At 39.2% G+C, this 26,651-nt stretch overlaps 1 protein-coding gene across 1 annotated transcript; it reads right to left on the bottom strand.

The window, feature by feature from the left end:
- Positions 1 to 17,099: 17,099 nt before the first annotated feature.
- LOC143561406 (uncharacterized) lies at positions 17,100 to 23,517 on the bottom strand. The gene is made up of 12 exons (XM_077049499.1): positions 23,278 to 23,517; positions 22,325 to 22,660; positions 21,896 to 21,970; positions 21,757 to 21,815; positions 21,235 to 21,370; positions 20,537 to 20,633; positions 20,394 to 20,460; positions 20,044 to 20,142; positions 19,873 to 19,962; positions 18,916 to 19,070; positions 17,957 to 18,058; positions 17,100 to 17,367 (listed from the first exon to the last, which is right to left on the bottom strand). Exons 2-12 carry the CDS (start codon positions 22,572 to 22,574, stop codon positions 17,232 to 17,234), a joined length of 1,266 nt encoding a protein of 421 aa, XP_076905614.1. The 5' UTR covers positions 22,575 to 22,660; positions 23,278 to 23,517; the 3' UTR covers positions 17,100 to 17,231.
- Between the last annotated feature and the right edge of the window lie 3,134 nt (positions 23,518 to 26,651).

The raw sequence follows: 26,651 nt of genomic DNA, 5'->3' as shown, positions 1-26,651 counted from the left end.
AATTAAGGAGCTTCTTAGGAATGGTAAGAACCACTAAATTGTTGACACTTGTCATTACAACCTATGGTGAAAGAACAATTCTAGAAAACTATATCGGTTATAATGGTGAAAGAGTAATTCTACGAAACTATGTCGGTTTTTGGTAATTTTAAATCCCAACCATTGATTAACATGATCCAATGGCTATGATTTATTCCTAGTCTTTCTAGGAAATTACTTATTTTTAGGATAACTCTCCCATATATATATATATATATATATATATATATATATATATATATATATATATATATATATATATATATATATATATATATATATAATAAGTTGCACTTTGGACACACTTATTTAATCATTCCATACACTATCACCAAGCACCGCCATCATTATTACGACAAGTCCGACAACTAGTGGCAGAACCAAAACCTTTTAAACGGAAAGTCACAAAATAGTTTTGGTTAGATGATATCTTCACATGATAACCGAACATGATCTAGTTATAGGCATGTTTTGAAAATAAAATATTTATATAAACAGTATAGAAATACAAGTAAAGTGACAAATAAATACAATAATATAAAATCAAAAATTTTAAATCGTGAACATGAAAATTCATTGATAAGAAAACAATAAAAGCTTTTAAATAATACCTCTTTTTTCTTTTGCTAAGAATACAATTAAAAATAATTAGATTTATAATTTCTAGGTAAGTTATGTGTCAAATTTTGATTGGGTGAATTCTTGGTGTGATAGGCCACTAGAAGTCAATGTGTTTTATAAAAAGTCGTTACACATTAACCAAAACCATATTAAACTATTTTGTGCATTCTTCTCACTTGAAACTTAAAAAAAAAACTCAAAGGTCTTAACATCACGATGGCAGGAAAATCTTTGTAATCTCCTTGAAGAGGTATGTACCCGCCTCAACACCGAGCAAGGCGGGTCAACCCACAAGATATAGACAACAGGCTTGAAATCAAGACATTACGAAGGCACAAAGCCAAAACCTATGCGCATGGCGCATATCACATATGCTCAGGCATCATATGCCCAGGCACCACACATGCTCAGGCATCATATGCCCAGGCACCACAGATGCTCAGGCATCGCATATGCTCACGCATCACATATGCTCACGCATCACATATGCTCACGCATATCACATATGCGCGTGGCGCATCCGCGCGTGGCGCATATCACATGCTCGTGCATATCACATCTGCGCATGAAACATCTGCGCGTGAGAATAAAGAGAAGACCTCGCGCATCCTCAGGATAGGCGCGTATCACACATGCACATAATCAACCCCATCCTTATCCAAATCAGGATTAGGGCAACCTTGATTGTGCACGTCAGACAACCTTCCAGAAGGTATCTTTTTAAGGAATAAGAATATGCTGATGTTGATAGCTGCCAAATGAAAGGTGGACAACTCAGCATAACCCATGTGCTACCACGTGATTATAACCAATGAGAAAGCACCAGGTGTCCCAGAGGACACGTGGCGCAGAGCAATTGGAGGAGGCCAACAAGGCTAAGCCCAGTCAGTGGAAACCCTAGCACTATAAATACAGCATCAACTCCACAAGGAGAGACATTCAATCATATTCAATTACATTCAAGCACAAACAGTTACAGTCAGTAACACACACAATCACATCCAATCACAGAGTATTCAGCTATTAAGCAATACTCTTCAGATTTCCTTACTCTGATATTATTATCTTCTCCCACAAATACTTATTCTCACACCGGAGGGTTACCCCAAAGAGGACCCCTCTGTCCCTTTCTGAGGGGTAAGTTGACGGTGCTGTTCATTTTGTAGGTGGAGGAACCCAGATCCAAGAGAACCATCGGTGAAATAACCTAATCACACCCGAGGAAAGTAGATCGTCTACCAGTGAGTCGATCCATGCTTCTTCATTGGCGCCATCCACTGTTACAACGGCAATCAGATCTCATCAGATCTATATATAAAAAAAATCACCATGGTTTCTGGCGTTCGTAACGTTGATCAAGTTCTGGAGGATATTGAACGTGAGGATGTTAATGAGGGACAGCAGTTTCTGAGGGGGCCGCGTGATTCTACGCGCACCACCAGTAACCGTCCCTTCATCACAACTCCTCACCGCCAGACTGAAACTCCTCCAGACGATCTCAAGTTACAAAATCTCGCCGCCGCGAAACAAAAAGGACCAATGGGTCCAGAAGATGAAACAAATGATCCTAAAGAATGGCTCATAAACGAGCAGCGGCGTCTAATGGACAAGTACAATGAGATGGTCAAACAGAAAAAGCTAGCCGACTTAACACAAACGCAAGCGTTTGATAAGCAAACTGTTCATGGAACAAAAGGCCGCGTGCGCCGGAAGAAGGACATTCTGTTCACACTGCACACACTGAGTTCAGTGATGAAGTGCACAGCATGAGGAAGACGCGAGATACTCATGCAGGAGGCTCACAGCTCCGCGCGCCTGTGAACATGGCGCCTGGAGCCAGAGCCGATCTGGATCTGCACATGCCGTACAGCCCACCAGTTAGAGGGCAAGTGGACGTAACCACACCGTATAGACCAGCCATCTTGGTGAAACATTCAAAGTTCACTGAGCGCATCGCGAAGGCTCCCATCCAGCATAAAACCAAGATGCCAAGTGGTTTGGGTAAATATGACGGCACAACAGATCCAGACGATTTCTTGCAAGGTTTTTACAACACGGGAAACCTAGAGAGCTGGACGATGCCAACATGGTGTCACATGTTTGCTCGCTGCCTCACGGGCGCGGCGCGTGTCTGGTTCGAGAGCTTGCCGACTGGGCAAATCGATGGGTTTGAGGAACTATTGGAAAAGTTCCAAGCCCATTTCGTACAGCAGCGCAGACACACGCGCGACCCTGATGACATCATGCACTGCGTGCGCAGGAATGATGAAACGATTGAAGACTACATAACACGTTTCAATCAGGAGTCTCTGGCAATTGGAGGTATAACTGAGCAACTCCTGCGCGTGGCCTTTATACAAGGCGCGCGCAGTGATCAACTCCGCCGAGCTCTCGTAAGCAGAGATGGCATGCCCACCACGTGGGCCAAGTTAATGGAAGCATCGCGAGTTTTCGCGAGGAATGAAAAACAAATTGCCCAAGATAGGGCAAGAGAAAGAGCGCATCAAGCTGAGTCACCGAGCAGCAAAGAAAAAAGGGGCAAACAGAACTCTGTATGGTCCAGGTTGCAACCAACCAGTTTTTCTTCCGCAGAAAAGCAGGCGCAACCAAGCTCACCCCAGCCCCAAAAAGATGTTCGTAATCGCGGGGAGGGTGACAAGAGGGAAGGCGGCAGAGATCCTAACAGACCTCTGCCAAGAATATGGACTCCCCTCACTAAAACGCCTTCACAGGTGTTAAGCACTGAGAATGTCCAATTCAAGAGCCCCAAGCCACTACACTACAAGGGACCATCAGACAGTGGCAAGTACTGTGAGTTTCACAAGTCCACAGGACACAACACTGATGCATGCCACCACTTGAAGGATGCAATTGAAAAAGATGTAAAATCAGGCAAGCTGGCTCACCTGGTAAAAAACTCAATACCAGAAAATGAACAATCAGGAGCCTCAGCCAGCAAAAAGTACAAAAGAATCTGTGTAGCCGAGGGAGGAAGGCAAGGGCAAATATCAAGAAAGAGAAGCGCGCAAATCCAAGGAGATTGGCGCGAGCAACAAGTCATCTTCCCAAGAATCAGGGGAGGCCCTTCCATCAGCAGTCCTCTTGTTATCACTACACACATTGCTCATTACGAAGTGTCAAAAGTCCTGGTGGACACTGGCAGCGAATCAGACATCATGTATGAGCAATGTTTCAGAAAACTGGATCCGGCAGACCAAGCGAGGCTTGAAATTGTGAATGCACCAATCTCTGGTGTTTCAAATGAAATCATTCATCCCCTAGGTCAAATATAATTTGAGCTAACTATGGGGGATGAGAAACACAAGCGAGCCGAAGTTGTCAACTTCTTGGTCCTGCCCACCACTTCTTGCCACAATATGATCTTGGGTAGAGGAACGATTGCCCAATTTAACGCCATACCGTCGCCAGCGCACGGCGCGTTGGGGTTCCCAACACCAACAGGTGTAACTTTTGTATACCGAGATCATTTGTGCGCAGTGACAAGTACTCCGCGGGAGGGGAGAATGAAAATTCCAATGGCAGAAAACGCGCCAGAGGAATGGATTCTCAACCCGAAATTCCCGGAGCAAAAAATCACAATTGGCGCTACGATATCAGACGACACGAAGGTGAGAATGAAAAGATTGCTCACAGCATATATGTCGGTCTTCGCGTGGCAACACTCTGATATGACTGGGGTTCTGCGAGACCTGGCACAACATTCTCTCAACACCTTCAAGTCTGTAGAGCCAATTGCTCAAAAGAAGAGAGTCATGGGGGATGAAAAGGCGAGGGCCATGAATGAGCAGGTTGAGGATCTACTGCGCGCAAACATCATCCGCCCGATACGATACCAGACGTGGGTAGCCAATCCTGTGATGGTAAAGAAAAGTAACGGGTCGTGGAGGATGTGCATTGACTTCAAGGACCTCAACAAAGCGTGCCCAAAGGATTGTTACCCCCTCCCAAACATCGACGCAAAGGTGGACTCCGTGGCGCCATTCAAGCTAAAATGTTTCCTGGATGCCTACAAAGGCTATCACCAGATTCAAATGGCACCACAAGATGAGGACAAGACCGCCTTCAGAACCGACAAGGGTGTTTTTTGTTACACAAAAATGCCCTTTGGTTTGAAGAATGCGGGCGCCACCTACCAAAGACTTATGGATGTCGTTTTCAGCGAGCAAATCGGAAGAAACCTAGAAGTCTATGTGGATGATTTGGTGATCAAGAGCAGGGAGGAAAAGCAAATGCTCAAAGACATCGAAGAAACCCTTGGGCGCCTAAAGGAAGTTAACATGAAGCTCAATCCGAGCAAATGCACTTTCGGCGTACTAGAGGGAAAATTTCTAGGTGTAATGGTCACCAAGGATGGTTTCAAGGTGAACCCTGAGAAGGTGGAGGCCATCCTTGACATGCCCTCGCCATCCACCATGAAAGAAGTTCAGAAGCTGAATGGTAGATTGGTATCAATCAACAGGTTCCTAGCGAACCATGCAAGCAAATCTACCCCATTTGTCAATACATTGAGAAACTGCTTAAAGAAAAGCCAGTTTAAATGGACTCCTGAGGCCGAGCAAGCTTTCAGTGAGATAAAAGAATGTTTGATAAATCTGCCCGCGCTCACAGCTCCACTTCCTGGTGAAACTTTGACGTTGTACCTATCAGCAGGAGAGCGCGCCATCGGCGCAGTATTATTGGTGGATCGCAAGGGAATCCAAACGCCAATATACTATGTGAGTCGGGTCCTGACAGATCCTGAGACGCGCTACTCCATCATGGAAAAGTTAGTTTTATCACTAACACACGCGTCGCGCAAGCTTCATAGATATTTCAATGGTCATCCCATTGAAGTTCTGACTGGTTACAACATCCAGCAAATCTTGCGGCGTCCCGCGCTCTCAGGAAGGCTGACAAAGTGGGCGCTGGAATTAGGAGAGCACACGATCTCCTATAAGCCCCGTCCAGCAATAAAGGGACAAGTCTTGGCTGATTTCGTTGCAGAAGTCCCCGAAGGAAAAATTGAAGAGGCTCAGCGCGAGGTTGACCCTCCGCGAGCCAATGATGAAGAAAATGTTTGGAGATTGTTCACTGACGGAGCTTCAAACAATGAAGGGTCCGGCGCAGGCCTCAAACTGGTGGATCCAGAGAATCATGAATATACCTACGCCATCAGGTTGGACTTCAAGAGCACCAACAATGAGGCTGAGTATGAAGCCCTGCTGGCTGGCCTGCGCATCGCGCACAAATTCGGGGTTAAAAAGCTAGAGGCCCATGTTGATTCATACTTGGTAGCAGCACAGGTCAATGGCCTTTATGATGCCAAGGAGAACACCATGCCTCTATATCTAGAGCAGGCGAAAAAGCTCATTGAGCAATTTGACTGCTTCAGAATCATTCATATTCCGCGCAGTGAAAACAAATCTGCAGACGCGCTGAGTTAGATGGCATCAACCAATTTTGATCACTTTGGCAAAGATGTCAGGGAAGAAGTAATGAGCAACCCGTCGGTGGTAGCGAAGTCTGTCCTGGTAACTCATACAACCCCTTCATCATGGATAACTCCAATAATGGAATTCTTGAAGGAGGGAAAGGTACCAGATGATCGTGCGCAAGCGAGGAAGATAAGACACAAGGCGCAGAATTATGAACTGCTTGATGGTACATTATATCGACGCTCTTATCTTGGGCCGCTCATGAAATGCCTAGATGCTGAGGAAGCAAGCTATGTGATCAGAGAGATACACGAAGGAATCTGTGGAATTCATGCTGGCCCGCGCATGGTGGTTGCCAAGGCAATGAGCGCAGGCTACTATTGGCCAGGCATGTACTTGGACGCTTTAAAAGAGATCCAAAAATGCAAAGCATATCAGAGCTATGCGCCAAACACCATGCAGCCAAAGAACAACTTGATTCCGGTGACCTCCGCATGGCCTTTCCATAAATGGGCAATCGATATTGTGGGTCCCCTACCGCAAGCGCCTGGGCGAGTAAAATTTTTGGTAGTGGCAGTAGACTATTTCACAAAATGGGTTGAAGCCAAGCCACTAGCAAAAATAACAGCTGAAGCGATGAAGCAGTTTATCTGGAGCCACATCATATGCCGTTTTGGCTTGCCCATGGAAATTGTGAGCGATAATGGCAAGCAATTCACTGACAAGAAGATATCCAGCTGGCTCAAGGAATTGCGCATCAACCAAATTTTCACTTCAGTTTATCACCCTCAGGGGAATGGACAAGTGGAACGCGCGAACCAAAGCTTGTTAAATGGGCTGAAGAAAAGGTTGGAGGGAGAATCCCATTCTTGGGTCGAAGAGCTACCTAATGTCCTGTGGGCACACAGGACATTAAGCAAAACCAGCAATGGCGAATCCCCGTTCAGCCTAACCTATGGAACAGAGGCAATGATTCCAGCAGAAATTGGATGCCCATCACATAGAGTCCTCATGATGAGCAAGATTGATAACGAGCGCGAAAGAAGGTTGGATCTCAACTTACTTGAAGGGCGCAGAGAGGCGGCTATCATCAATGAAGCCAAATACAAGAAAAAACTGGAAAAATATTACAACCAGCGCGTGAAAGAATGCCACTTCAAGAAAAATGATTTTGTCCTTCGAAACAATGAAGCAAGCCGCGCGATACCCCCGGGAAAAATGTCCCCCAATTGGGAGGGACCTTATCAAGTCTTGGAAGAATTGGGAAAAGGCGCATACGCCTTAAAAGATTTGAATGGAAAAAAGATCCCGCGCGCATGGAACGCAGCACAGCTTAGAAAATGTTTCATGTAAAAAAAAAAAAATGTCAAGTTTGTAATCAAGGCTTTTTAAGCCATTATGAATAATGATACGCGCTATCTTCTCTTAATGTGGATTCTATTACCTTTTGCATACATGTTTCACACTTCCCTTTATTAATTTTGAGCAATATGACAACATTGTATTGACATCAAAACGAAATAAAAACGAAGTAAAACATACATGCGCGAGCTTCAAGCTCAAACGCGTTAACGAGTCTTAACTCTAAAACGTCAGGGCCTTAGCCCAATTCTATTACCTTTTGCATTCATGTTTCACACTTCCCTTTATTAATTTTGAGCAATATGATAACATTGTATTGACATCAAAACGAAATAAAACGAAGTAAAACATACATGCGCGAGCTTCAAGCTCAAACGCGTTAAAGAGTCTTAACTCTAAAACGTCAGGGCCTTAGCCCAATAATATGAGCCTTAGCTCAGGGCCTTAGCCCAATAATGTGAGCCTTAGCTCAAATCACTCACAACATCCATCCTACATGCTGCGCAGACTGACCATAAAAATACCTAAGCACAACTAAGGCAAAGCGAATGCCAAAACATAGTTGTTAAGGTCTCAGGTCGAGGTCGCGCATGAAATTGTAATGGATATCTGAGTAACACATATTGACACGTAAAGGATAAAAAACTCATAATTCCATGCGCGATAACGTCGCGCAAAAGAGGAATAATGAAAACGCCAACACACGTGTCAACATAATCAAGATATGGCAAAATCACTTACAATATGACAAGGGTTAAGTATAATAAATTCCTTACAACCTTGTTCTTATTCCAACGTGCAAGCATATCTTATATTCAACAAGCAAACATGCGATATAAAGAGATGAATGGGAATGCGCAAGATGCGAAGAAGGGAAAAACAAAATTTCATTCCAAAGCATTGAAATTTACAAGTTTACAAGATGAGATACAAACTACAAATAAAAATAAAAAACATGAAGGGCTTCTCAAGTCTCCACGTTGACATCAGCCTCTTCATCATCCTCATCATCGCCCTCAGCATCTGGCGCAGCCTGCTCCTCATCATCTCCAAACTGACCATAGTCAAGTTGTTCATCTTGAATGGAGTCTTCTAGCACAACAGTGTCAGGAGCGGATCCTTTGGCCACGCCAGAGCCGCTAGCAGGAGCAGTATTCCCCGCGCCATCATCGCCGCCGCCAGCCCCTTCGCACTCGTCAAGTAATTTCTTTAGCGCGACGAGATCGGGCTGGTCAGCAAGCGCGGATATCTGCAAATCATAAGGAAAAATATGAGTACAAAAAGACTTAGAAAAAAAAAAGTCAAGGTAATCTCATTAAGATTAAAATACCTGCGCAAGGATGGGAATGGGAGTATTCATATACTTCTCCCCCATCGCGGCCATGTCCGCGCAGGCAACGTCGCTCTGATAAGGGTACTCGGATGGGTTCTTCTTCAACTTGCCATATTCATAGCCATCCGTAAACCCTTCAGCTCGACCCACCAAGCGCGCGGCAGCGTTGCAGTCCATCACAAGGGCCTGAAACTCGTCTGAGTATTTCATCGCGAAAGCGCAACGAGTCATGCCCTGTGAGATGAGCCATTGGCGATCCTGCGCGAGGCCAGCAACAGACGTCTCGAGGGCAGGAACCTGAGAGTTTAATAACTCAACAGTTTCCTTAGTCTTTTTCAGCTCCTCTTTGTCGGACGCTGCTGCCGCCAAGGTTTCTTCTTTTTCCGCCCGCGCAGCATCAAGTGCTTCCTGGCTAGACGCTGCCGTCGCCAAGGCTTCATCTTTATCGGCCTGCGCGGCCGCCAGCTCCCTCTTCAGGCGCGCAACCTCACTCTCCAGTGATGATTTTTCAGTGATAGACTGGACAAGAGCTTGGTCACGCGCCTCCGCCTCCATCTCCAAGTTGCGCGCTCTGCGCGCGTACTTGGCCGCGTCCGCCTCCGCCGCCTACAGCTTCTCCCGCGCAGCCTGAAGCTCATGCCCGCGCTGCACGAAGGCGCTGTTGGCACTTGCTCTGTTCTCACTGAGCTCTGCTTGGAGCTTCTCAGCTCTCTCGCGAGCATCAGAAAGATGCCAAGCAGACACCTTAGCCTCTTGCTTGGCTTCCGCAAGAGCATCACGTACTTTTATGTAATCAGAGCGAAGCTCTTGGGAGGCAGCAAAGAAGGCCGACCCAGCAAACATATGATCGTTGAGCAGGTCGTCGCGAGCGCGGTCCTCCTGGAACCTCCTTTCAGATGGAGGCACAGCATGAGCCCAGAATTCCGCACACACACCCATGGACTGAAATGTGCTGTCTTCAGTAATAGTCCATCTCGGGCGATAAATGTGATCGGCTTCCTGCAAAAACAAAGTAATTATCTAAGTCATCAAAACATTAAGATGGAAATCCGCGTAGCGGAGCAAAAAAGAACTTATACCTGCGGGGATGAAGCAGAAAAGTCAGCGCCAGCCCCATGAGAAGGCTCAGCCGCGAAGCCTCGTGGCGCTGCAGGACTGGCGCGACCGCGGTCGGAGTCTTCCACTTCAAACTCCTCTTCCTCCTCGGAAACAGGCCTTTTCTCCTGCGACCTAGAGCCAAAATCGGTCTCGCGAGGAGGGCTGTGCGCAGGAGGAGGTGAGGGAGGTCTCGAAGCCGCCAGGTCGGCGTGCAAAACGGCCTCCTGCTTCTTAGTAATCCCGATGAGGGGAGATTCATCGCTTGCAGGAGCAGGAGCAGAGCCAACGGCGCTGGCACCGGCGCCAGGAGTGCCGCCAGCAGCTTGTACGCCAGCTACGGCTTCTATGAAAAAATCAACAAAAAGAAATGGTTCATGACTTGATCTAAAAGAAAGTCAGAAAATAAGAGCGCAGTACGTACCTTGGCGCAACTCCGTTCGCGAAGCAAACATCGCCATGAAGTCCATTCTACCCTTCTTTGAGGGTAAAACAGGGGACTTCGAAGCGACCTCCGGCGCAGCCTCGGCATCTTGTTGCGCTGTCGCCGGCTCTACAAACATTTGAGTAAGACAAGATTCATTAGTAATTCTATAAGAATCGCGCTCATAGAACCATAAAAGATAAGCAAAGGATAAGCAAAGTATACCTGTCGAAGGCGCAACACCGCTTCCCTTTTCCGCCGCGTGAAGGGAGGAGGTAGTGGCACCATACCTCAGGTGGACAGGAGGTCTGCCCACTTTTTGAGGCAGGGAAGACAAGGAAACCTTGGTGGTAAACTCTTGGGTTTTCCCAAATCCCCCCGCCTGAGTAGGAGGATCCTGAACAACAGGGGCAACATCTTTCTTCTGTTTCTTACTGGCCCCCGCGCCAGTTTTCCCCTTAGCTTTACGCTTTAGTTGGGGCGCCTCCTCCTCCTCCTCCTCTTCCGCGAGCTCCAGCTCGTAGTTTTCGAGCGCATCTACAATACACGCAACAGAAGTGTTAGCAAAATTTGGTATTATAAAGGCAAATGCATAAGTACAAAGGCTTACCAGGCGCATCGCTGTCAAACAGAAATCCCAGATCAACAGGGATGAACATGTCATCGAAGCGATCGGGGAAGCCAACCTCCCCAGCGCCGAGCGCGACGGAGCCACCCTCCATATGCTCATCATATGCGGCGTGGATATACTCCTTGGTGACTGCACAAAACAAGTCAAATGATATCAGCAAAAAGAATTATATTCGCGCAGAAGTAAAGCAATGAGATAAACTTACACAACCCGTCGACTTGGATAACGGGCTCAGTCGCGCTGTCCGCCCACCTCCTGCTCATACCAACCCCCACCAGCGCCTCCTCACAAATGTTCTTGGCGGGGGATGGTTCAGCGGTCAACTTATTAACCCAGGCGCCAGTTGGGTTCTTGAGGACACCCACATCCGCAGGCGCAGAAGTGATCGCGCGCATGGTCATACGGATGGGGATCACGCCAGCCCTGATATAAAAAAACCTCTCAGACCAGTCATGAAGGCTCTTGAATGAAACAGTGGAGCACTTCACCTTCTGACTGCGAGGAATGAAGAAGAACCAAGAATCTTGGATCTTGGGCTTATAAAAAAATTGAAAGCGCCGAGGGGTGGGCTCCTCGCGCTGGGATTTGCACATGAACTCAAAGTGAGTCATGCGCACAAGTCCAAACGGATGGACTTGGGATATATGAATCCCATAGAACTTAAGCAGCGCACCCACAAAACTTGTCATCGGGAGACGAAGGTTGCAGTGGGTGAAAAAATGGCTATAAAGGGATATATAGCCGGTGGGCGGGTCCGCCGCCGTTTGCCCGGCCCCAGGCAACATGCAGCCAAACACAGGGAGAAACCCCTGAGAGGCGATAAGGCTGTCAAGATCAGCCTGCCTCAGTTTGCAGGGGATTTCATTCCACCTCTTCACGGCCTTGGTCCTCCCTACCTCCTCCGATGAGACCTCAGCAGCCTTCTTCCCCTTGCCGGTCTTCTTCAATGTAGACATTACTAACGATTTTCTACGGCAATGGATGGGGGAGATTGTGTTGTCTGAGCTATCAGACATACAACTGTGACAACGAACGAAGGTTGTTTCTGAATAACAGATATTTGGGAAGCAGAACAAAGGTAATCAGAAGACAAAGAAAGAAAAGCTCTGAATAATAAACAAGAAGATGAAGGATAAAAAAACTCTAAGGGCTGGCTTTTATAGGCCCAGGAGAGAGAAAAATTGGTGCTGATCGGACTTCACGCGCCCCCACTCGCAGGTGTAAGCCAACGGGAGCGCGACACGTGTACATGACACTGTGTGAGGGGACACGAAAAGAAACTGTACAGCTGCTGCCAGAGTTCACGCGCCACCACTCGCACGAACGGACCAACGCGAGCGCGACACGTGTCCCTGACAGCATGTGAGGGGACACGAAAGGCAACTGTAGCACCTCGAGCACACGAAAGGCCTGACACGTCTCCATCACTGACGCATGTCAGCAACAACCAACCACGTACAGGGACGATTCGTTTTCAACTAAAAGGATAGAATTTCGCGCAACGATGAATAATAAGAAGAAAAAGACAAAACCCCTACTAAAAGAGCAAACTATTTAGTCTAACATTTATCTTACCTCGCTCGCGCGAGACAAGACACACATTAGACTTGGGGGCTTGAAGAGGTATGTACCCGCCTCAACACCGAGCAAGGCGGGTCAACCCACAAGATAGACAACAGGCTTGAAATCAAGACATTACGAAGGCACAAAGCCAAAACCTATGCGCATGGCGCATATCACATATGCTCAGGCATCATATGCCCAGGCACCACACATGCTCAGGCATCATATGCCCAGGCACCACAGATGCTCAGGCATCGCATATGCTCACGCATCACATATGCTCACGCATCACATATGCTCACGCATATCACATATGCGCGTGGCGCATCCGCGCGTGGCGCATATCACATGCTCGTGCATATCACATCTGCGCATGAAACATATGCGCGTGAGAATAAAGAGAAGACCTCGCGCATCCTCAGGATAGGCGCGTATCACACATGCACATAATCAACCTCATCCTTATCCAAATCAGGATTAGGGCAACCTTGATTGTGCACGTCAGACAACCTTCCAGAAGGTATCTTTTTAAGGAATAAGAATATGCTGATGTTGACAGCTGCCAAATGAAAGGTGGACAACTCAGCATAACCCATGTGCTACCACGTGATTATAACCAATGAGAAAGCACCAGGTGTCCCAGAGGACACGTGGCGCAGAGCAATTGGAGGAGGCCAACAAGGCTGAGCCCAGTCAGTGGAAACCCTAGCACTATAAATACAGCATCAACTCCACAAGGAGAGACATTCAATCATATTCAATTACATTCAAGCACAAACAGTTACAGTCAGTAACACACACAATCACATCCAATCACAGAGTATTCAGCTATTAAGCAATACTCTTCAGATTTCCTTACTCTGATATTATTATCTTCTCCCACAAATACTTATTCTCACACCGGAGGGTTACCCCAAAGAGGACCCCTATGTCCCTTTCTGAGGGGTAAGTTGACGGTGCTGTTCATTTTGTAGGTGGAAGAACCCAGATCCAAGAGAACCATCGGTGAAATAACCTAATCACACCCGAGGAAAGTAGATCGTCTACCAGTGAGTCGATCCACGCTTCTTCACTCCTTATTTTAAAAATCGACGGTGGACAATGACCGGTTATTGACGGTAGGCACTGACAGATTGTTGACTAATTATATACTAAGGTGTACCTGCAAACATGCACTCCGGCAATCGGACGGTGGGCACCAGCCCACCATCGCAAAGCCTTAGATCTGCCCCAGTGTATACATATCTATATGTATATGTATATGTATATGTATATGTATGTATACATGCCCGGCCCATAAGGAGGGCAGAGAGGGCTATAGCCCAGGCCCAATAGTTTTAAGGCCCACAAAAAAATCTGGCATTAATATATATTTTATACAAATCCCTATGTATCAATATGTTGATCTAGTTCAAGTGGTAAAATCTGGCATCAATATGTTAATAATCCCTATGTATCGTAAACTGAAAATCGTGAACATGAAAATCCCTATGTATCGTAAACTGAAAAATCGTGAACATGAAAATCTGGCATCAATATGTTAATAATCCCTATTGAATGGTATTGGCCAATAATAATCCTTATTCATTTTATCGCCACTGGCGGTCTCAAATTCAAAAAAGTTGGCCCCCAATGGTCCCCCGTTAAAAAGGACTTAACGACGTTATACATTTTTCCGAATTTCAAACTAACTTTTTAGGGCTATTAATCGGAAGGAAGATACGAGCCGAATGATATAAAACTTAGCTCCAAACAATGATCTAAACGACTTGATTTTGGTTAATTGTAAGTTCAAACACCCGAATTGAAACATTGCTTCGTCATTTTGAAGCACTGTTTCGAACTAAGTTTTACACTAATCGACTCGTATCCTCCTAACGATCAAAAGCCCTAAAACATTGGTTTGAAATTCAGAAAAACCTATAACGCCGTTAAGTCATATTTAACGGGGGACCATTGAGGGCCAACTTTTTTTAATTTGGGACCGTCACTGGCGATAAAATGAATAGGGATTATTATCGGCCAATACCATTCAATAGGGATTATTAAAATCCAATATTCCTTATCCAAATAGATTGCACAGGTTCAAATATTGTATCTACCAATTATTATTTTTATTTGCTTTAAATTAACCCTAGATCTCATTAACTTTTAGAATGTTCAATCTAAACTAAAAATGATAAAGAGCCATTATTTTTTTCATTTTCATTAATAGAGCCTATGGCATGAGTTTAATTCTTATTAGAACTCGTGTTAATAGTTATATCATCTTCTTTTATATATGTTTAAAAAAAAGACCTTTTGATTTAAAACCAAAAAAGGTAGGATAATTTCAACATTCATTTAAGTGTTTAAATAAAACTATTTTGCTACTATATTTATTTGTTTTGTTTATTGCTATCATAATTATCGTCGTATTATTTACTTTCTAATTAGGATTTAATGAGTATAAATTTTGGAGGCCTGTTTTTCACTAGCCCCGGGTCCTCAAATTTTTAGAGATTCTCGGAGACGACCATGTATATATATGTATGTATATGTATATACGTATACATATATGTATAAGAGGTAGGTTATGCTAAGGGGTTGAGGTTGATGCATCCAGTGAAACTAACTTTGTGGCAATGGTAACCACACTAGGCTAATGCACTATTGTATGAGGTGACACGGCATTAAAAATACTCTACACACTGTTAAAATAATTATTATGTTCTAAAAAAGACTTCATTTAAAAATAATATAAAATTATACTCAAATTAATGAAAAAAATATTCACGTTTATGATAAAACTTAAAAAATATTAATAATAACATATAAAAAGTTATTTCGAAAATTAGTTAATAATAAAAGAAACTTTTAAAAATAAATTAATTACAAAGAAGCTCAACTATTAATAATTATTTATATATAGCCATTGATAAATAACCTAAAAGTCTTCTCACTCTTTTTAGGAATATTTTGAGGCTTTTTACATTAACCATGATTCTTTACTTAGACTATGTGAAGTTATGATGCCCCACATGTGGGTATTTTGTGTAATGTGGTGTATAGTTAGTTTTTTTTCTAAATTTTGTAAAAAGAGAGTGTAGTCATAATATCTCACCCTTAGGCATTTTGTGTCACGTGACGCCCAGTCACTTTTATATTTTTTTGTGTTTTTAAATTATTTATTAAAAGTGAACAAATAATAATAATATTTTATTAAATAAATATTAATAATATTTTATTAAATAAATATTGCATTAAAATAAAAACAAAAACTACCCGTCTTCATCGTCACCCTCCTCATCGTCGTCTTCATCATCGATCACGTCTTCATATTCATCGTTGCCCTCATTTTTGTTTTCATTTTCACCTTGCAAACGCCGATTCATTCAAAGATGTTGGACCAAATTCCCCTTAAGTGCGTTATGTATTTCTCTTGACCGCACGAAATACGCGTTATCAAGTATTTGCTCCATACTTGCTAGAGTTCGTGGTGGATCCTAGTCCGGTATGAAAGTTGGACATATTACTCTTCCCTCGTCTTCGATGATCACGTCATGCATTTTGATACACGCATACATAGCACTTTTTATTCATTCTAAAGACCACAGACGACAAAGATTTTTAACAAAATGTCAGCGTTGTTGAAGAACCCCAAAACACCTCTCGATATTCACTCGCAGACTTTGTACTTTCTTAAAATATTGTCTTTTTCATCCAACGGGTCTTTAAATGTTTTCAAGATAATCACATACTCTGGATGTATTTCATTGCCCAGATAGTACCCATGATCATAAAAGTTATCATTAGCCCAAAACGAAGCGACGAGAATGGTCCCAGAGATGTAACTCTCCAACACAGACGACTATTCTAAGACGGTTATGTCATTGTTGGAACCGGGAACACCAACGAATGCCGACCAAATCCAAAGTCCGTATGAAGCAATCGCTTGAAGGCTGACCGTTGGTCCCTTTTGGTCACCTCGTGTGTATTGACATTGCCATGCAGTTGGACAATTAGCCCATTCCCAGTGCATACAATCTACACTCCCGATCATGTCGGGTAAGCCATGCACCCTTACATGTGCCTCGTAAAGACTTTGTAGATCGTTCCAGATGGGCTCTCTTAGATAATGTGGTTCATATAGTTTTAATATTCCTATATTTATACAATTTATAAAATAATTAATTAAAGTAAACAAGTGATTTAATTATTTAAAAAAATAAATTGTACCATAACAAAAATACCCCAAGGTGTCCCGAATTGTTTTATCGGCCATTTTTTTTTAAACGGTAATATGCCCGTTTCCAACGGTCAATTGGTCAATTGCTGAAAATTTTAAAAGATTTGCCATGGAAGCGTTATGTAGAAAATGCCTATTAAAAAAGAAGACACCAAAACGCCGCAACTTATGCCATTACGGATAGTCTTAGAAAACAAACATAAATTAATTCCACAATTGATTCAAAAACACCAAAATACAATGTATGTTTACACATCTAAAACACAAAAGTTCTTTACCTTCCACAAAGAACTCAAAACATTATACAAGTTTCATATGTATAATGTTTCATATTTCATATGAAACACTTTTGAACATACATTGTTCTTATGAAAGACCGTCGCTTTTGAACAACTCGCCAACAAAATGATTCATAAAAAATGTTCAAGATACAACAATGCGATCCGAGTTTTGGATGTCAAGCTTCACAGCATCATAACCACATGACTTTGTATTTGTTCTTAATCTTTATTGTTCCCATTTTGCCCCTTGTTGACGGTCTCATCGTTCCATGATGAGTCAACATCAGGGAGTTGATATTCATCAGGCTTCAGGGCCAGAGCAAAATCAGGTAATGTCGGCGCTGTTTCCATGATTCTACAATCATTTATTTTAATTAAATTAGTAAAAAGTTCGAGCAAAATAAAACACAGTAATAAATAACTAGTCAGAAAAATAACTACTTATGTTCAAATGTATGTTGATATTAGAATAGGTTACAATTCGGGTCGAAATTCACGGGTTTGTGTTTAGTCTAATCGGGTTCAGGTCATCGGGTCAAGCCTGCAAATACGTTTAGCTAAACAGGTTGTATAGTAATTTAAAATGTGTTTTGTATAGCTACTTGAATTGTTAGGGTATCTTTTATGCCAAAATATAAAACTTTAAAAATAATATGGCATAGTTTAAGCATAATTGTTTCAAAAAATAAAAATAATATGCAAGCTTACAATTTTAAAGTATATACATGTAAAAATCAAATAACTTTTAGCTGCACCATATTTGACCCACCTACCTCTTTTTGCTAATCCTTTTGGTTTGACCCATATGACCCGTTTGAGATAAAAAAAAACAACCCAAATTGCCTCGTTCACAATTATACTAGTCCAAATTGTGATAAACACACACACATGCATGTAATAAAAAAACATAGAAGACATTAAAGTGAATCCAACTCAAGACTTACTTTTCATAAGTATATAAATCTCGGTTGATGCGAACCTTGCTAGAAGTGTCTTTCGGTATTTTTTCAGAGAGATACTTCATAGTTCCCCAAAGAGGTGGATTTCTGCATCAAAATGTACAAATCAAGGCTGGAAAATAACAATATAACATTCATTTCCATAATCAAAACGGTGAAGAAACCGCAACATCATGTTAATTCTTCTATTCCAAAAGAATTGTGATAATCAATATTGACGAACTTTATGATTGTTTTGTTACATATAAATGAAAATTTGAGGTAAGGTTTCGCAGACCCTACCATTAGCTATGTAACCTATGTTATTTGTAGGATTTACTGGGTACAGTTGTTATTGTAATAGAATAATATGGAGTAATCAGCTTCACAAAATGGGATTTGAATTTTGAATCCTTGTCCATGAAAACTTTATTAGGGGTGCTCATGGACTGTCCAAACCGACTGAACACCGCCAACCGAAGCAAGGCGACCAGTTTGGCAAATTTGAGATCCTAATGGTTCAGTTTTGGCGGCTATAATGTTTCACAATGGAACTTAAAATCGGTCGCGTAAACCGAACCGATCGTTAAACCTTTATTATTAAGATATTTTTTATGTTTGGAATATATTGTAATGTATATGTATTCTAATCATGAACCATCTTTATGATCTTAATCGTTTTAACGCAAATTAATGATCTTGAGAAAAATATTAAAAAAATGATCCAAATCACCAAAACAAAATAGTGATCTCTAACGGGTCAAACTAGTACAATTAAAGAAACTAGCCTAGAAGAAAATGGGTTGAAAATCAGCCAAAACGTAGTTTTAATGCATAAAATCTCTTAACTCAAAAATATAAAATTTGTATTTTTGACATGCTAATTATTTCTAACTGTTTGGAATTGGTCAAGAAATAAGAGCTTTGACTGACGTATAAAAGTCAACATTAATAAGAAAGAATACCTTGAAATAGGAACTGCTGAATTGAAAGCTTCACATGCCTTTTTGCTTTCTTTCAGATACTCATCTGCTGCTTGTAAAGCCGATACGGCCATTCCATGCGACTTTTCAGTGTTACCTTCATCAAGAATCAATCCATGATAATAATACGCCGCTGCCTACAATTTATAATATGACCATATATTATACCCTTCTCCTTCTCCTTACACTCCAAACTCTCATATCCTAATGCAAGTAGGCTTGTAAACAAACCAGACTAACACGAACAACTAAATGAACAATGTTATCTTGTTTGTGTTCGTTCGTTAAGAACATGAGCATGCTCGTGTTCATTTATGTTTGTTCGACAACAATATGAACAAGCGGTTCACGAACATCAACGAACGAACATAATTGAGCTAAAACCAGTAAAAGGTAATTGTGAACAATGATGTATTGGGCCTAAACAGTTACTAGAACTAGACTAAATTGTAACGGGCCTAATAATTTAAATGAAATAATGAATATATTAATGAGCCTAAACGAACAAACTTAAACAAACGCAATGTAAAGAATATAAATGAATGCAAACAAACGAACATATATGGATTCAAATGAACAAACGCTCATGAAGATAATGGCGAGCGTGACATGTGTTCATATTTGTTCGTTTAACAAAATGTACATAAACTATTTTTCACGGTTATTCGTTTATTAAATACATGAATATAAACGAACTTCTCACCAAATCGATAAGTGAAAGTTCAGTTCATTTACAGACCTAAACACAAGTTTTAATAATAGGGTATAATTGTCATAAATTTGAAAATGGTTTGATCTTATGTTTTTTGTTAGGTAAATATGATATTATACCAAGTTTTGAGAATAGCATATGAAATTATAACATATTTATATTACTATGTAGCATTTACTGAGTTCCATTTATTTAAAAAAATATATATAAAGTAAATAAAAACGTACCTTGGCTTCGATATATTTCCACTTGATATACAACCGATGTTTCTCACCCCAACCATTTGCTAACGGAAGGTTTGTAATATTATCTTGAGCCTGCATAAAAGTTAAAATAATAATGAAAAAGCTAATATTTTAATGTAAAGTCAAAGAAGAGACTTAAAGTCAACTAATTACCTGTTGCCAATATTTGACCATCTCACAAGCAAGCCTTCGTTTAACAGCAAGTGTGGCTTTGGTACTATCGATTGCAAGTCCAAGTTGTATGTCAACACCCTGATGATTAAAAGTCAACATATAAAAAAATCAACCAGTTGTCTTAATGACCCGTTTATATGTAAACGGGCCGATTGGGTTGGGTTTTATTTCTATTGGGTTGACTGGGTTAAGGTAAAGGATTAGCTAGAAACGAAACTAGTTAAAAAAAGATAGAATGGTCAAGTCAAGCGGGTTGAAAGCCAACATTTTAGTCCATTCTTAATGAGTCAACAAAACATTTTCACCTCTAGTATATTTACAAAATATACCTGTCCTAGTGCTTGAAGGCAGAGTGCTCTCAAAACTCCTTCAGCAAGGTCAACTGGCAGGTCTCTCCTAAAATAATAAAAATAAATTCATATAAAAGACACACGACATTAAATAATAGACTAGAATTTATGAATCTATGAACCTGTGTTCAGAAGGCAATTGTGGAAGTATATGCCTTATTGCACAATCGAGGTATCCGGCTGCTTTTAACAAAATGTCAATTGCAGATCTCCTGCTTTCTGTAATATCAAGTAAAATTCCATGTATCATTTAACAAAAATAGGACTTTTGTGATATGAAGTCACAATATTTAAATTTTAATGCTTTAATAAACAGATTTTACCTCTGCTTCTGATTTTATACAAGTGTCAATTAATCAATTTTTGTAACATATTTATGAAATTGAAAATTATTATATAGCTTACGTAATTATCATGAGAAATTTTATATATATATATATATATATATTATGAATATAAAAGAAAATACATTATACACATAAGCTGGATTGAAAATTAATACATAAGGTACACATGGCGATCATAATAACCAAACACTAAATGGCCTACAAATTAAAACATGCCATTTGTCCCTGCTCTGTTGACTTTTAATAAACATACACAAATATCATTCTCCATTATTGATTTAGAACCATTAAATATATTATCCAACATATATTATTAATAACACCAATGATTGTTCAATCCAGGTTACCACCTAAAGTCAACAGGATTAGGAAATGGGTCAAAACGGGTCAGGTTGAATCGGGTCGGGTTGGTTGACCCACAAACACTTCTGTCCAATTTTATAACTTTTGCAGAAATAGCTATCGTTTCGTACCTTCTGATACTTTAGGCAAATAACCGTCTGTGGACGTTCTCGGGAGAAGCAATAAGTTTGCTTGTGATAATGATAAAGCCGCCATCAAGTGCAAAACCGATAATATTTCATACCAAGCACTATACATTCCTGTTTCCTGAAAATTATAATAACAATAATCAGTTTTTCACGTTTAAGCATTGATAGCCGGTTTCATATTAGTTGTAAAAAACTCGTTTAACAAAATATTATTATTACACTTACAACCCGTTATATGACCGCCACCGATCTGATATTGACTATTTGATATCACATAATCACTTCCAAAACACACAACTACACGACATCAACAGTCACCCCCCGGGCGGCCCTCCTTTTAAGGTTTCACTAACACTTTTATTCCCATTTCACAAAATGTTTTACTTTATTCTCACATCCTCTAATATCAGATCATCTTATTATTATAATTTCAAATAATATAAGTGCAAGTCAGCATAACCTCCTACACTATTGTCAATTATTTGATTATGATTATTGCCTTACCTCTGACTCATCCTCCTGGTTTATCCATGTAAATTGTACTTTATGTTGTAACGGGCTTCCTGCATCACAACCAATAAAAAATACACATCGTATGAATAAATTTACATAAAATAACAAGATAGCTTAGATCATGATTTACCATCTTTAACCAGTCCTAGAAGGACAGGTAAATAGTCTTCAAGGGCTTGTAGAAGATCACCTAACGTTGAACCACCTAAAAATAAAATGTTAAAATAACGTAAATATAATATTCTTACACCAGAGGAGGGTTCCAGACAGAACACAGGTTTTTGTGCTAGAACATTAAGAGCAAAATATATTTATAAAATCTTTAAAAAACAATTAAAATATAAGAAAATGGTTGAAACGCAAAGTTGATTCATCCCTCTTGAAATTCATTTTTTTTTAGTTTAATGGTTTTTTATGTACATAACATACGCATTTGTATGTCAGGAGTAAAAGCTTTTTAAAAATATGAACCATTTATATATAAAAACAAAAGACTTAGCTTTGTTCTGTGATGAATGTCACCCTGTTAAACAAATATAAAAATACTATTAATAATAACCATGTTGAGTAGCATTTCTTCTTCTTGTTCTTGTGATAGTTGGTGCTTCTTGTCCTGCCATCACAACTATACGCGTCCTCAGAGCCGAAAGCCGGTCCACTAAACTTTTTCCCAAATGGTCACCGAGTGCCTCAACAAAATCCACCGGTTTTGGAATTCTTAAACAAGGAACAAAAACCGTCACCTCACCAATGTTTCCAGGCCGTCGCCTCCCACCTGACTCCTTCGGGGTCGATGCAAAGCATCCCATTTTATATTTCTAGATCTTTTATACACCCGCCACCTCGATATTAATTTGGATGATGGAGATCTTCAGTCTTCACCAGTACATGAATTCTATACACACAAAAAATAGATAGAAAACTGATGATAAAAGTGCAATTTTGAAAGATAAATCGGAATTTATTACTATAAAGTAGCAAGCCTCATAAATGTTCAACTAAAAAGCATCCGATTAATCACGAGACCAGTGTAAAAACAACATTTTTATTATATAAGAAAATACCCTTTAGATGTTACTAGCATACAAGTATGAAATAAAGTGTGAGTAATATCACAAGAAAGACATGATAAGTGACAGGTGTTTTGCATTGACATATCTCAGCCTCTGCTTTCTGGTTCTTGTTCAACAAAAATAACAGCAGCAACAACTGAGAATTTCTATATATTATTTCAAACATAATGCAAACTAGCATCAATTGATGATCCATATTATTCTCTTTAATATTAATATTATTGTTTTTTGAAATCTTGTCCACACAATTCTTTAAGCAAGAACTAAAGTAACAAAAAGACATAATTTTGATCCACAAATGAGTAATTAGGAAGCAACAACAGCATCTTGACAATAAGTGAAACAAATTATAATAAAAATCCCCAATTTTCAAGAAACCCAAAACAAATAATAATGATAAAAGTAATCATAATAATAAACTAATAAGTTGAATTGATACCTTTTAAATGGAACCCATGAGAATTGAGAGCTGGAAAAAATGCAGATGAAATTGGTGGTGGAGGAGGAAATAATAATAATAATAATAAAAGAGTTGGATTGGATGATGAATTATTGAAGCAACAGAAAGAAGGTGGATGGTGTAATGATTGGGTGGAAAGAAGCAAGCAGACAGGCAGCAGGATGAGGAGGAGGTTGATTAGTGTGTAAGAAGTAATGGAATGGAAGACTTGTGTTCTTTTCTTTGCCTGAAATGGTAAGACAATGCAACTTGTGTTGGCAATAAAGGATATTTCACACAAACCAAGGGGTCTGGTTGAAAGTTGAAACATAATTAATTAATCTGAAGGGAACTAACTTTTTATATATATATATAATTCTACAGATCTATATAATATTACAAGAAATGTTGGTCGGAGCATTCTCATTTAACTTATCAAATTTTATGAGAGGGGTTTTTATAATTTAGAAAATGTTTGTATGGTGTTATGAGTGAATGAGAAAGAAAATGCAGTAATTTTTCTGTATATTTGAAAAGTTCTGGTAGTACCTTATAAATTTTTTAATATTTATTAAAAGTGGTTGTGAGTGAAGGAGAGAGAAAAAAAATTGATAAAGGTATAAAAAATATTGTTTAATTGAAAAGGATAGAGAAAATGTAGTGATTTTTAGTATAATTTTGGATTTGAATATAGGAGATTAGATGTGACTGCTCTGAGCAGTCTATTTTCTGTTATTGTGACAGAGTTTTGTAAATTATATGGTGTGATTGTAAGTGAAGTGAAGAGAAAATGTTAATGTTTATTAGTAAATTTAGAAATACACTGTTGACACTACATAACTTTTTAATATTTTTTGAAAGTGATTGTAAATAGATAAAAGAAAAGATAATGATACAGATATATAAAAATATATTATTTAATTGAAAATAAGAGAGAAAATATAGTGATTTTTATTGTGATTATATGAATGTGGATATAGAATGGATCGTGAATACTCTAAGCATTATATTACAAATCTATATAATATTATATACTTCTACAGATCTATATAATATTATATATGAGATGATAATACAAGTTTTGTCATTTGTTGTTATCGCATTAAACTTCATCATTTTTAATAAATTTATAATAATATAATGATATTTATCATTTTTAAAATTTATGCTTTAAAAGTTATTAACTTAACATAAGTTTTTATTTTTTATGAATATCTGAATTTTATAATTATCTCATATTTTATAGAAAAACGTTATTCAAGATATATACATTTACTGAAATTTCAATTTTGAACCTTATTACGTTTGTAAGTTTATTAAACTTTGCTATATATGATAATAAATAAATAAAAAGCATAATATTGCTTGTATATTTCATACTAATTAATACTTATAATAATTCAAATTTAATACATTTTTACTATGTAAATGGTATATATTTAGGGTCACATGTACAAAACTTTTAAATTTCATTGCAAACATTATGCATGGTTAGGGTTTAGAAGGTCTAATTAACTCGATGAAAACAAGTATGAATGTTATATCTACTACTCTAATAAAAGAATACTATTATGTGTCACTTGTCACTCTCTTAACCATCCTCATATTTTTAAACTCATTTTGTTACTTGGATCCCTTGTGGGTCATTACCCAACCCAGAATAGCCTTATTCTTATTTATATATAAAGCAAGTGTGTTATTGCTTATTTATTTTTCTTTTTATTTTAACGACATGTTTATCCTTAAGTAATAAAATGAAGCAATTTAGCTATTGAAAAAGAACATGTCAAATGGTAGTGAAGTGGTCTAAACATTGCTTTAATATTATTTTTTAGTATTTTTAAGTATATATAATATACAAGTCAATTAAAATACTTTCTTCTTTAAAAATTTCATTATATACATTGACTACAATATCATAAATTTGTTTATCAACATTCTAATCATTTAAATTTATTCTTTTGGTTTGTTTTGGAAGGCTAGAATCATGTTCTTCTTTTCTTAGCTATCATATAATATATATATATATATATATATATATAGGGGTGAGTTAACGTACAATAATCGCTTATCATGCATTACATACGCGACTTCCTACACCACCGATTCTAATTGAAATTAAAACTGCTTAGTGGCATAATTGTAATTAACCTAAAAATACTTAACGCATACCCGTCAAAGTCCAACGTCGCGACCATCGTCTACTGTCATGAGCACCACCATCGATCGTTAGTCACAGGTCAGTTAAGCAATTTCCAATTGAAATTGAAATTGAAATTGTTGATAAGCCTAATTGATCAATTAACCTTGAAATTGATCCAATTAATCATCAATTTGAAGCTTCCGTCGATCAATTTTGAGTTTTGAGTTCTGGGTTTTGACATTGAACGTATTAACATTAAGTTTATACGTTCTGTTTAATCATTCAGAACAAAATCAATTAAACTTTAAAAAGTTCAGTACAAAAAGTTTATACGTTTTTAAATAATGTTGTTTATAAGTTCAGTACAAATATTATGTTTAAACGTTCTGAAACAAAACTGAATACCTTTAAACGTTCTGACCAAAAAAGAACATCTTTAAACGTTCTAATACATTCAAAGAAGATCTGGCTGTTTAAAAAAATGAACATCTTTAAACATTCTAATACGTTCTAAGAAGTTCAGGTTGTTAAAACAAGTTTAGAAATTCTGATAAAGTTTAGAAGTTCTGGATGTTCAAAAAAGTTTAAAAGTTCTGATAAAGTTTAGAAGTTCTAAGAAGTTCTGGGTGTTCAGAACTTCTAAAACTAACAAAAAAAATTATTAAACACCTATAAACATGAAATTGAACACTAAAATCACTTCATATAATCTCATAATCATCAAACAATCGTCAATCGACCGTTATTTGATCATTGATTCGATCATATGAACAAAATATGGAGCGTCTGCAACTGGGTTTCTGCAAAACTCAAAATTGATTAATTGAAACTTCAAATTGATGATTAATTGGACCAATTTCAAAGTTTAATTGATCAATTAGTTCAACAATTTCAATTTCAATTGGACAATTTTATCAACTGACATGTGAGCAACGATTGATGGTTGTTTCGGAAGAAGATGGTGGTCGCGAAGGTGGATGGTGGACGGAATCGTGGAACAGCGATGTTGAAGGTGGACGGAATCAACGGGAGAAAAGGTTGACGGAGGCCGGCTCGTGTAATTGTGATTTTAGGATGGTTATTGTAGATGGACGTTCCAGAATGTTGCGTACCAATTGTACGATAAAGGATTTTCGTATTCTATCCTTAATCTATCTATCTATCTATCTATCTATCTATATATATATATATATATAACTTTTATTCCCTGTAATACGGAATTGTTTTATAT

This window comes from Bidens hawaiensis, unplaced genomic scaffold (genome assembly GCF_021521415.1).
Source record: "Bidens hawaiensis isolate Kalapana, Puna unplaced genomic scaffold, B.hawaiensis_p1.1 tig00020674_1, whole genome shotgun sequence".
NCBI classification, from domain to species: domain Eukaryota; kingdom Viridiplantae; phylum Streptophyta; class Magnoliopsida; order Asterales; family Asteraceae; genus Bidens; species Bidens hawaiensis.
This window is presented reverse-complemented; position numbering and strand designations above follow the sequence as displayed.

Bases quoted from the DNA above. Each gene is read 5' to 3' on its own strand.
- LOC143561406 (XM_077049499.1), bottom strand. From the start codon at position 22,574: ATGGGATGCTTTGCATCGACCCCGAAGGAGTCAGGTGGGAGGCGACGG. The intron at 21,971-22,324 runs GTTATTATTAAT...TTTTATTTTTAG, and splicing joins AAGAAATGCTACTCAACATG to GTGGTTCAACGTTAGGTGAT. The intron at 20,461-20,536 runs GTTCATAGATTC...TTATTATTTTAG, and splicing joins CAATTGCCTTCTGAACACAG to GAGAGACCTGCCAGTTGACC.